The sequence below is a fragment of the Eubalaena glacialis genome, chromosome 8, assembly GCF_028564815.1.
Source record: "Eubalaena glacialis isolate mEubGla1 chromosome 8, mEubGla1.1.hap2.+ XY, whole genome shotgun sequence".
NCBI lineage: Eukaryota > Metazoa > Chordata > Mammalia > Artiodactyla > Balaenidae > Eubalaena > Eubalaena glacialis.
In genome coordinates, this window is record NC_083723.1 from 83,729,004 (window position 1) to 83,741,255 (window position 12,252).

Sequence of the window (12,252 nt, forward strand, 5' to 3'; positions counted from 1 at the left end):
TCCCCTGAGAATGTGGGTGAAAAGGAAGAGGTAGAGAACATTAGCTATCCTGAGGGAGGTATTGCCTCCCTGACCTGGTTGGCTCAGGTCAACAAAGCAGATGAGGCCACTCAGGGTGCCATGGGTCAGTGCTATGATGCACAGCCTGAGCCATCATCAGAAAGCAATGAAGGGGGCTTCCTTGGTGGCGCAGTGGTTGAGAGTCTGCCTGCTGATGCAGGGGACACGGGTTCGAGCCCTGGTCTGGGAGGATCCCACATGCCGCAGAGCAGCTGGGCCCGTGAGCCACAACTACTGAGCCTGCGCGTCTGGAGCCTGTGCTCCGCAACGAGAGGCCACGATAGTGAGTGGCCCCCGCTTGCCGCAACTGGAGAAAGCCCTCGCATAGAGACGAGGACCCAGCACAGCCAAAAATAAATAAATAAATAATAATTTTAAAAACTCAATTAAAAAAAAAAAAAAGCAAGCAGTGAAGGACCATGGTGGAAGTATAGGGACCTCTTTGAATTTGATGATGATGATGATGATGATGATAGTTATGAGCAGTATTTTTATTCCCCTATACTGTCCCCTGCGCCCCTGCCCCCCTGCCGAATGAAGTAGGTGAGGGCATACAGCTCGAGGAATTCCCCCAGCAAACGCCCTCTGGAGGTGACTCTCATAGCCTCTATGAGGGGTGTCATTATTCCTCCCCTCCTTCCACCCTGTACAAAGTAGATGAGGGCATCCAGTGGGAAATGAGAAAGGGAGCAGAGCAGCTGGAGAGTAGGTACCAGGAAGAAGATGAAGATGAAGGTGAGGTAGAGAACAATGAGGGGCACAGTTCCTCCCCTACCTGGTTGGCCCAGTTTACCGAAGTAGATGAGGGCATCCAGTGCGACATGAGTTGGTATGAAGCACAGGTAGAGAAATCCCCCAGCAAATGCCCTCCAGAGATGAAGGGACCTCACCAGACTGCAAAACCAAGGGGTCATGGAAAAAGCCAGTCACAAATAGGAAATTAAGTGCAGACAAAGATGTGATCGTGAATGATTAGACTGGGGAGGTGTATAAAGAGAACTTGAAAAGGTGTGCAGAGATTTAAAAGACTGTGAAAGGCAGGAAGCTGAAAGACCTGAGCAGCTTCTCAAATGTTGACAGCCTATTTGTTGAAGAAAAGCGCTGCCTTGACCATTGTGCTTCCTGAGGATTCAGAAGACTCTGAGTTGGAAGTTGATGATGTAATGCATTAGGTAGAATGCCTCCTTGAAGAAGTGAGTCCACAGGGCCCTCTGACATGTTCCAAAGGAAGGTCTTATCTGAAGGCTGGAAGGATAATCAGGATGCCACCTGAGTGCTCTGTCCCTCCCCAACTTATGGTCTGGCCCACCAGAAATGAGTACAGGTTATTACAAGCTGGTGGTGAATATGAGCACGTCGTCCCTGTGGTTTACCAGCTGAAACGACAGGATGGCTATGAAAGCACTGGTGTCAGCCTCCGAAGAAAACATACTATGCCCAAGCCAGAGGGACTGGAGTCCAGGAGAGCCTCTCACAAATCATTGGAATATAAGTGACTAGGGGGTTCATCTTATTTGGTTGTCTGCGGTGGTTCCATACTGGGTCCTGGATGCAAACTGGGTCCTGGATGCAAAGGCAGCTGTGAATCAATAGTATTTCTCCATTTTTAAAGTATGTTTTCACTTAAGCTGTAGGTGCCCATATTCATAGGATTTGCAATGAGACTCCCAAGTTAGAATTCCTGCATTCTAGGAAATTGCAATGTAATGTGAAATGAAGTGCTCTAGTAGAAGGTGATAGAGAGCTGGGTGATAGCAGTAAGGAGAGTTGGGCTGAGATAGTCAGGAGGACATCAGTCTAGCTGGATTGCTGAGAATGGGCAGTCCATGTGGAGGCAGAGAATTTGGACACAGTTTTAGGTTCTGTGGTTTGGAGACAAAAGAGGAGAAAGTTTGGAGTGGGAATGGAGACAGCAGCGTGAGCTCAAATGGGCAGCCAGCGCAGGGTTCCTCTCGAGACCATCCTGCCAGAGAAGGGAAGACTTGTGAGGAATTGGGAAATAGGAGAATGGGGTAAAGTAGTAGTGTTTCTCTTCACTTGTAGATTATTATCCTGTAGGCAAGGGGCTAATCCAGATTGAGTAGAGAAATGAGACAAATGTGCCGCAGGAATTTCAACCAGCAGTATTTTACAGGAGAAATTAGAGTGAAGAGTGCCTATATGGCTGAAAACCAGTTTTATTCAACAAAACAAAGTGGTGAGGGTTTTGATTCACATGGGAGTAAAAGATATGTGAAAGGACTAACAGAATTGAATCTTAAAAAAAAGGCTGGAGTCAGAAGTTGGGAAGAGAAATTGTTTTGCTTTGCTGTGTGGGTTATGGTGGGAGGGGCATAAAATGGTGAGATTGAGGGACTAGACTAGCAGCCTCCCCACACCTGGTTGAAGCTTGAGTTTGGACCATCCTATGACTGGCGGGGGCACAGCTGACAAGAGTGGGGAGGGAGGGAGGGCCCAAAGGAGAGCTTTGGGAGATGATTACCTCTGGGTTGCAAAGAATGAAGCAAAGCAGGTAAGTGAAGAATGGGATGCATAAGGGTCCCAGAGAAGTTTAAGTTCCAGTCTTAGTCCTAAAACCATTAGACTCAAGAAATATTTAAGCCTACCACTTCTACTTAAAGGTTGGCGTACTGTCACATTTTAACTCTTGGCTGTTATGACTTTGATTCATGCTCAGTGATTTGGAAGGGATTTTTAAAAACAAGGTGAATTTATGAGCAAATTTTTTGCCTTTGGTATGTTTAGTCCTTGTTTAGTCCAGAGCTAAACTTCAAAATAACCTTCTTAAAAGAGGTTGAGGTGGTCCCTTGGAGGTGAGGGGAATGAAGGAAAGGGGCTGGGAAACACTATTTTAATTGTGTGCGTGAAAAATCTTTGTACAAATGTCTTTAAAGGCAGCAGTACCCCTTCTTCAAACACCATCTTACACTGGATGAAGGTGCTGCTGCTCTGGTGCGGTGGAGGGTGTGCACACAGAGCTCTACCTGTTCCAGACCCACCCTCTGTGGCCCAGAGCTCCTCTCAGGTTACCTGGATAAAACCTTAACACGGAATATCCTTTCTATTACAGGCATATTACTGAAGCATATACTCTGCAGGCAGCTACAGCCCTGTGGAAGTCCATTGCCCTTGCAGCCAGAAGCCCTGGAGTCAAAGCACTGCTCTGCCTCTTACCTTGTACCACTTAATAACACATGTTAGGCGGCTTCCTCTATAGAATAGAGATCGTACCCTGACTTTAACAGCGCAGTGGTGAGAACAAATTAAGTAAGTGAACTTTTTTGTAAACGGTGGTCTATAACTTGCATGTATTGAGGGTGTTACTTGAAACCCTTCCACACTCACTGCATGACTTTGACTTCTTTCCCCAGTGGCATCCAAAGTCCTTTGGTTGGTGCGTGGGCCAGAAATTCCCTGGCATGTTCATTGCCTGGGACATCTGGTATACAGTTTTCTGGCTTAGTCTCACCTTCCTGAAAAAGGAGAGCGTGTAAGCTATGCGGCAAAAAAGCACCGGAACTCTCTCCCACTTGTTTGAGAACACAGCACTGCCAATACAGGGGACACGGGTTCGAGCCCTGGTCCAGGAAGATCCCACATGCAGCGGAGCAACTAAGCCCGTGCTCCACAACTACTGAGCCTGCGCTCTAGAGCTCGCGAGCCACAGCTACTGAGCCTGCGCGACAACTACTGAAGCCCGCGTGCCTAGAGACCGTGCTCCGCAACAAGCCACCGCAATGAGAAGCCCACGCACCACAACCAAGAGTAGCCCCCGCTCGCTGCAACTAGAGAAAGCCCACGCGGAGCAACGAAGACCCAACACAGCCAAAAATAAAAACAAACAAACAAAGTACCAACAGGCAAACTACAAACTGGGGAAGTTATTGCAAAATGCATGATTAAGAGTAACCTATTAAGAATTCTTACAGATTAGTAAGAAAAAGAACAGTATCTCAACGGCAAAACCCTCATATAAGTAATTCACGAAATACTAATCAGTTCAAAATTAATTTTTAAAAATGTAAACATACCAGGTTTTGCCTATCACAATGGCAAAGAGAGGAGAAAATAGAACATAGCCAATGTTGGTAAGTGTGTGAAGGGTACTATGAAAAACTACAACTGTATGTAGGTTGGCACAAACTTTTTGTTGGCAACATGACAATATCTATCCTTTGACCTTACATATTTATGAATTTATTCTAAGAAAAATAAAAATGTATAAAGATTTAGTTAGACTACTGTGGCCAGTAATAAAGAACAGGCTAAATAAGTTATGGTAAACCCATTTAATAAAATACTATGCACACATTAATGTTGCCAAAATATTTGACATGGAAAGATTCTCCCCATTTAAATTCAAAATAAAGTCTTATATGGAGGCTACAAAACAGTACATTAAGGAAGAGTAGTTTTTGTAAAAATAAAATGTGTACTGAGAGTATATTAAGAAAGTCTAAGAGAATATATAGCAAAGTGATTAATATTTTCCTTTTTCCTTTATCTGCACTTCTACAATGTACATATATTACCTGTGTATTTTGCTTGTTTGTTTTTAATAGGAGTTAACGGAACTTGAGTTCAGTAGAAAAATCGTCATTTCAAAGCATCAGAGTTTGAACTGAATTTTGTAAGTAATCATTTCAGGTTTTTTTAATGCACCTGTTCAAAATCAAAGCTCATCATTTTGTTTGGAACAATTTTTCTTTGAGAATCAAATGGTCACCTAAATGAGGAAGCAAATAATCATAAAATGACAGGAAAGCAAGTGACAAAGTAACTACAACCACTGGCTATTGCAGTATAATAAATAAAATGACGGTTAACAAAAACACCTTTATTTTTGTCTTCAAAGAACAAACTGTTCTTCTTTTTCCAACATAATCATGATTAACTTACAAAAACAGGCATTTACAATGCATCTTCAAAGCATTTCCCTTTAACGGAAAACTTGGCTTCACAGAATACAAACGTTAAAAAGTTTAAAAAAAAAATTCTATTTTGTTGTCATTATAAGACAAAACAGAATCTAGCATAAGTCAAGGAAATCCATTCATACTTCAGGTCCTTCTCCTCCAGGAACCAGCTGCAAAGGAGGAAAAAGTTTAATATTTAGTTTAGTACTACATAATCTAAAAACCCCTACTGAGAGCTCCTCATTGATCGGAGTCACGCCTCTTTGCCCCTCCCCCATATTTCCATTTTCTCCATGTCACTGCTGTTTACAATTCCAACATCATCAATTAATACTTAGTGTCTCAACAATGATTCTTGGCAAAACAAATGATTAAAAAGCACAAGCAAACTAATCTTAGGCCTAATGTCATCTTCAACAGTTTGGCCATAGAGTCCTGACTACCAGAGCACCCCTTTCCCATCTTAAGCACCACTGGACCATGAGCATTTAGTCAAGCAAGTTAGTTCTGTAATCCCTGCCCCACAAAAATGGCTTAACATCTAAATAAAAATAGCTTTACTGTGTCTTACCATTGTTATGTTATTTCCATTTAGCAAAATTTGATCTAATTTAGTAATTCTTCTTCCTTCTGGCGTGATTTCACTAAACAAATAGATTAAAGGTTAATTATTATATATAAATGAACATGAGGTCAGGCAATTGTACCAACACTTTTCAGATACAAAGTGGGTGATGTAAATTCTTCCCCAAAGGCAACAGAGTGGACTGACTGGCCTAAGATCCACATCCACTAGGGCTGATCTTCATCTAAAAAGGTGAAACTTGCCAAGGAGATCAAATATGAAATAAAATGTTTACTATCCTCACTCTTTTTACTATTATTTACTACTGATTCCTATCCATTATACCAATCTGTAATTAATTCAAATCTGAAAGCAGAGCTACTGGTCACGATCTTTATAATTAATATAACTGAGGCATCATTTACATTTTCTATTATATATAAGTTGTAGAATAATGAATTTAAAGCATTAAATGCTCTTATTATCAGTTCCTTTATTTGACCTGAGCCCTAAGATCCCTGGCTGTTTTTAGTACCTTTTACCTTAAAGCTTTGTCTCTACTAATTTCCTAGTAATTTAGTGACAATTACATAAAAGTAATAATCCTCTAATCCAATTTTACTAACATCAGTAGGTAAAACTTCTATCTTTAGAGTAGTTCGAATAGGCAGTGTTCTCTGACTCAACAGATCATTTTACTGACTCAACAGTACTAAAACTGCCTTAAATTAAAAAGAGATTCCCCTGCCCAATTCCTTAATTTTTAACACTACTCACAACTCAGTGACATCTTCCAGTACCATATCTGAAATTTGGTGTTAAGAAAATAAATATACCAAGTTAAATTTACTCTGGCTTCTGCCTTTGTTCAGTTTTAATTATAACATTGAACACAATGACTCAAATTCAAAATGCTTGTGATTGGTAAGAATTTCATCTTCTTTCAGTACACGCACCTCTTAATACACTATCACAATTTCCATGAGAATAAATTAATTTTTATTATAATAATCCGTAAGTACTGATTGTCTACAGTTCTTCTTTTTTTAAAATACTGAAGAAAAAACCATACTACCAACTTTTAAAAGGATACTGACAAAGTCATCAAATCCCAGAAGTGTGCCAACAATCTCCTTATCACTCTTCATCACAATGTGAATCCTTGATCCTATACACTTGTCCACAAGCTCTATGGATTTTTTTTTTTAACAAAAAAAAAGGGGGGGGGAAGAGGAGAGAAAAGATTATTTTGCCCATTCGTTACTTCAACAAATATGTGAGTGCCTACTGGCACTTATTACTTGCATATGGTGAAAGATAAACCAGGAAAAGTATTCACTCGAAAACTTTAGATCTTACACTACATGTCTCTGTTCATCATTCTATGAACAGGAAAGTTTTCCCTGTTCTCCACTTACCCCTCCTCTGTAACAATTTATCATGGTTGTGGCTTAATATTATTTTAGGTTACCTTATTGACATATGAACCCCACCCCCGCCCCCCAGACTCTAAGGTCCATGAGAGCAGAGACGGTGGTTGTTTTTACTCATCAGCGTATCCCCAATGGACACTGCCTGGCATACACTGATCATTCAAAAAGAGTTTGTTCCATGACACTTTACAATCACGGCCACATCCACTAGCTCAATCACCCTTCAGATACAAAATATTAAGAGAGAGGCCTGTCTTCACCAGAGATCCCTTCTTGTCACTACGTCTCCCCCACCCCCCAAAAGTCTATCCTCTGTAGTCTGACAGCAGCTTGAACATCTCTTCAGCAGGCTTAGCGTTATTTGGTACGATGTTTATTTGCCCGGTATCCTGTCTCCTACACTGGTTTGTATGCTATCTGAAGGCAACGGCCGTGATTTTAGTTTGTTCAACAGTGCCCAATCACGGTGTCCAGTGCACAGAGGCGCGATAACTGCTGAATAAATAAACGGCAAGAAGAGCTAGTTTCCAGAGTCCTCTTTTAAGGCGCAGTCCAGATCCTGGTGCCTCTCTCAACAACTGGCCAGACAGGCAACAGGGCCTAATCTGGGGATTTTAAATGCTAGGTTGAGGAACGGTACTGCTATCCACTACTGAAAGGCGAGCTCACAACAAAGAAGACCGACGACTTATTCACTAAGCGTGAACCTCTTCCGATGACGGTTTGGTCTGGGGAGTCAAAAGTCCCTGCCTCGAGAAAACCCCACCACGCCGAAGAGACGTGGGCGGCCTGAGGCCGCAGAGACTTGAAGCCTAGAGGAGAGCCGCGGAGAAAGAAAGCAATTGGTCATATACATTTTTCTAACACTCAGCCAGGGGCTGCGCTGCCCCTCGGGCCCCGACCCTAACCTTCAGCTCCCCGCCCCGGCACCCCAACACGACAACGGTTACCTAGAGGAAGAAGCTGCGACGGGTTGGTTGTAGCGTTAGCCGCCATGGCTACGCCGGAAGTGGTCTGCGTCTCTCCAACTTGGGAAGGCGAGTTTGAAAGAGCGCGCTTCCGCTTTTTCCGGCAGCCCGGACAGGCTCGACCAATCTGAGGCCGAGAGTGCGATCGGGCCGGTCCACGGGGATCGCTGCCAGTCACTCCTTCCCCGGCAGTGAGATCCTGGGAAATATTTCCGTTCACTGAACGTTCTGCGGTCTCGACAGATACTCACTTTCCTCTCCAAATTTCCAAGAGACTTTGAAGCTATCCCGCCTTGTAAATATATTATTCCTCTAACCCAGAAGACTTTGCCAAACGGAAACCTTTGAGTCGTCTTATCTTCCCCAAGTTGTATCTCATTTCAACCCAGGATCTTTCTTCAGACCAGTATAAATAAATTTGATTTTCCCGCCACCGATTCGTTGTGTTGTAATTTTCGTAAATTTTTGTTGTTGTTGTTGTTCTTGTTTTTGTTTCTTTTAAGGAATCTACCGCTTCTTTTAAAAGTTCGGTGGATTGAAAACCCACAGCAAGGGACTTCTCTGGTGGTCCAGTGGTTAGGACTCTGTGCTTCCATGGCGGGGGTATGGGTTCGATCCCTGGTCAGGGAATTAAGATCCCGCCTGCCGCATGGTGTGGCCAAAAATAAATAAGTAAATAAATAAAACCCACAACTAGCATTTTTAAAAAACTTTTCTGGGCGAGGGGGAGATTTTAAATATGTTTCCTATTTTCTACTATCGTTCTTAAATCCTGTTATATCTAGAAGTCTACTATAGACTTTTTGTATTCACTATTTCTTCCACAAACACATTGTCCAACAGGCAACCACCAGATGTCACTCTATGTTAATGACATCACATTTAGGAAACCTTGATGCTTTTACACTTCTTTTTTGAAAAGAGAAAGCAAACAAATTTTCTGCCTTAGTCTATTTTATGTTTGTATCTGAGGAACTTAAAACTAAAGAGCCTAAGCAGGAGAGTCCAGAAAGAACATCCTTCATTCATACAAATGGTTGTAAAGCACCCATCATTCATTCATTGAAAAAATACTTTAGTTGCACACTGTCTGGCATTTTGCTGAGTATAAAACAGTGTAAAGTACAGAACTACAACGTCTTCTGTCCTTATAGGAGCCAGAGGATAAATAGGGGAGAAACACAATTAACAAACATTATGTGGAAGGCATATGAAATTTAATACATAAAGCAAAAAGTCCTCTTTTAGTTTCAGGGATCCTAGAGAAGTAGGTATGATTTAAGGCAAACATTAGTGAGGAGGTTCAGAAGCCCTTACAGGTGGGCCCTTGAGTTTAAAGCCCCCTAGGATTCAGCCTCCTTCTAAATACTAAGCCAATCCTGGCTTTTTTGCATTTCATAAATATTGAGTACCTAGTATGTGTCAGGAAACTTACAAATACACTTACTCCTAATCTTTATTCTTTTAATAGAGATAGAGTAGGATAATTAAATAGTTAGTTTATAAATCCCACTAGGGGATTAAAGAGAGAAAGAGAATTTTAAGGGAGTTTGGGAGACTGTTGTAAACTAATGACCATTCAAGAAAACAATCCAGTTTAAAAGAAAAAAAAAGAATCCAGTAAAAATAGGCTTCATTCAGCCTCCTTGACCTTCCCTGAGTTCCAAAGAGCAGATTCAAACAGTTTCTAATTAGGGAAGGGAGCGGATGCAGAAGTAAGGGAGGAGCAATCAAGAAACAATGATGCAGCCTTGGGGCAGGGTCCTGGTTCTTGCTCAAGGAACATACATAACAATATCTTTGAATTCTGCAGGAACTAAGGCCCCCACCCAGATGGAGGATAGTAATTTCAGGTTGAGCATAAGATTCCTAGAGCACCACCCTGTTACCTCACTACCAATCAATCAGCAGAAAGTCACACACCCTGCAGTCCTCACCCCAAATTTTGCCTATAAAATCTCCTTCCCCCAAACCAACAGGGAGTTTGGGGTTTGGGGGGGCATAAGCCACCCATCCTCCTTACTTGGCCCTACAATAAATCTTTCTCTGCTCCAAACTCCAACGTTTCGGTCTGTTTGGCCTCACTGTGCATTGGGCACACAAACTTGTGTTCGGTAACATTCTCTTATAATTATCTACCCAGGGGGTAACACACATCCCACCCCACCCCATTCCTGCAAAAGACTGTGGGTTCCTCAAAGTCAAGAATTTTGGGAAGCAGCATAATGATTAAATCCATTAGTTTTGAAGTTAAATTACTTTGATTCAAACCTCATCTCCATCACAATTCCTTCTAGTTACTTGACCTATTCAAACTTTGCAAGTCCCATGTTACCCATTGGAAAGAACAGAATAATAGTGTCTACTTACAGGATTGTTGTGAAGATTAAATGAGATAATCCATGAAAAGTAGCTAGCAGAGGACTCATTAAATATGAGCTATTATTACTTATTTATCTTTGTTTCCTAATATTTAATATGATGGTTTGTGTTACAAAAGCTAGCATTGCTAGCTAGCTAGTTTCACATTTATCTTACTTTTAAAGACATAAGCCATTTTAAGGCAGCAATTTTGTTACCCGAAAACTGGGTTTGCCTCTTGGTGGGTGTCCAGCTGAAAGACACAACCAAGCCAAAGATCCACAGAAGGCAGGATTTCTTACTTGCAGCAAGTAAGGAGAACAGGAGGGATCTTTCCCAAAACAATGTCTCTCTGAACAGGAAAATTGGGGAAGTTTTAAGCTAAGGGTACATGCATATTCATGAGGGGGGTGTGAGCAGAAAATTCAGCACAGAATTGGGGCAAAGGTTGACAGAGTCAAAGTTTTTGTTGGTTGAAGGCAGGAGGGTCACAAAAGGTCAACATCAAACCTCAGGTTATGGTTGAGCAAAGCAGGTCAAGAAAGTGCTTCAGGCTAATCTTTATCATTGAAACAGAACTGGGAGTCTTTATGACAGATTTATTATCTTTGCTATTGTTACTTCTCTTGTCTGATAACATCTTTTGTTCCATTAAGATCATTTTACTGACACCTGTTCAAGGGCAAGCATTGTGGCCAGGCTTAGATCACAAAATCCCTTAAGCCTAAAATGGCTTCTCTTATATCAAAAAGCTATATCTGGTTCTTTTCCTCCAGGGACCCCCTACCCTCTCTGCTTACAATTTTTTCCTTTCCTTTCCTTCCTTTCCTTCCCTTTCCTTTCTTCCTTCCTTCCTTCCTTCTTTCTTTCTTTTGTGTGTGTGTGTGAGTGTGTGTGTGTGTGTGTGTGTGTGTACTGTTCCTACCACAGTTCCAAGCATACTGTATGGTCTAATGTTCTTTAAGTTGATTCTCATTCTATTTCATTCATATCCACCAAAAACCTCCTTAATCTTCACATGATTCTAAAGACAAAGTAATGCCAAATTTGTTGTGAAGCCCTTTTCTTTTCCTGTTTGTTTGTTTGTTTTCCTATCTCTATTCTTGTTTTATTTTCACCATACCATAATATGAGTAGGGACCAAATTCAAGGCATTGTTGCTACTTGATAGAGTTTAAAATTCAGAAAAATATGCTTTAAGAAAGTCAATACTTTGTATTCCATTACAGAAACCAAATTAACATAAGCAATATTCAATACTATTGATGACTAATAAAGAAAGTCTCTTTATACCCTGAAAAAGGAGATACAATTTGTTTACAGAGTAGAGTTAATGGGGATTGCAGGAAGAGAGTAGTTTTATTTTATTGAGTACTTTCCTGAGGCAAGACACAAAGAGAAACAATACGCAATTCCAGATGGAGAGTTCATTTTTAATGAATTTGAAAACATGTCACAGCTCTGTCTCCAGGGTTTTTCTCCCATTAGCTCTTACTTACAGAGCAGATATAAAATAGAATTTATAATTCACCATAAAATATATATAATTAAAAGAAGCTCTTCAATGTATTGTATGTTCAGAAAAGCATTTCTAATTTTTTCCCTGGAGATAAATGTCATCATAAAAATACAAGCAAAAGTTTCCTTTCAAAATAATGTTCAGAACAGAAACGGACTCACAGACTTAGAGATTAGAGAATGAATTTATGGTTGCAGGGGGGCGGGGGGAGAGGGAAGGGATAGTTAGGGAGTTGACTGACATGTATACACAACTATATTTAAAAAGGATAGCACAGGGAACTCTGCTCAATGTTATGTGGCAGCCTGGATGGGAGGGGAGTCTGGGGGAGAATGGATACATGTGTATGTATGGCTGAGTCACTTGGCTGTGCACCTGAAACTATCACAACATTGTTCATTGGCTATACTCCAATATAAAATTAAAAGTT

General features: G+C 41.2%; 1 protein-coding gene across 1 annotated transcript; it reads right to left on the reverse strand.

Annotated features, from left to right (window-relative positions):
- Positions 1 to 4,882: 4,882 nt before the first annotated feature.
- On the reverse strand, positions 4,883 to 7,982 carry LSM5 (LSM5 homolog, U6 small nuclear RNA and mRNA degradation associated). Its single transcript, XM_061197895.1, has 5 exons — positions 7,925 to 7,982; positions 6,635 to 6,730; positions 6,319 to 6,346; positions 5,548 to 5,620; positions 4,883 to 5,146 (listed from the first exon to the last, which is right to left on the reverse strand). Exons 1-5 carry the CDS (start codon positions 7,968 to 7,970, stop codon positions 5,114 to 5,116), a joined length of 276 nt encoding a protein of 91 aa, XP_061053878.1. The 5' UTR covers positions 7,971 to 7,982; the 3' UTR covers positions 4,883 to 5,113.
- Positions 7,983 to 12,252: the final 4,270 nt, after the last annotated feature.

What these genes read in the sequence shown, in the direction of transcription:
- LSM5 (XM_061197895.1), bottom strand. Translation starts at nt 7,970, where the DNA reads ATGGCGGCTAACGCTACAACCAACCCGTCGCAGCTTCTTCCTCTAG. An exon ending in CTGGAAGATGTCACTGAGTT is followed by an intron (nt 5,621 to 6,318) that starts GTGAGTAGTGTT and finishes CTATTTGTTTAG; the next exon opens with TGAAATCACGCCAGAAGGAA. An exon ending in ATGGAAATAACATAACAATG is followed by an intron (nt 5,147 to 5,547) that starts GTAAGACACAGT and finishes CCTCCTTTGCAG; the next exon opens with CTGGTTCCTGGAGGAGAAGG.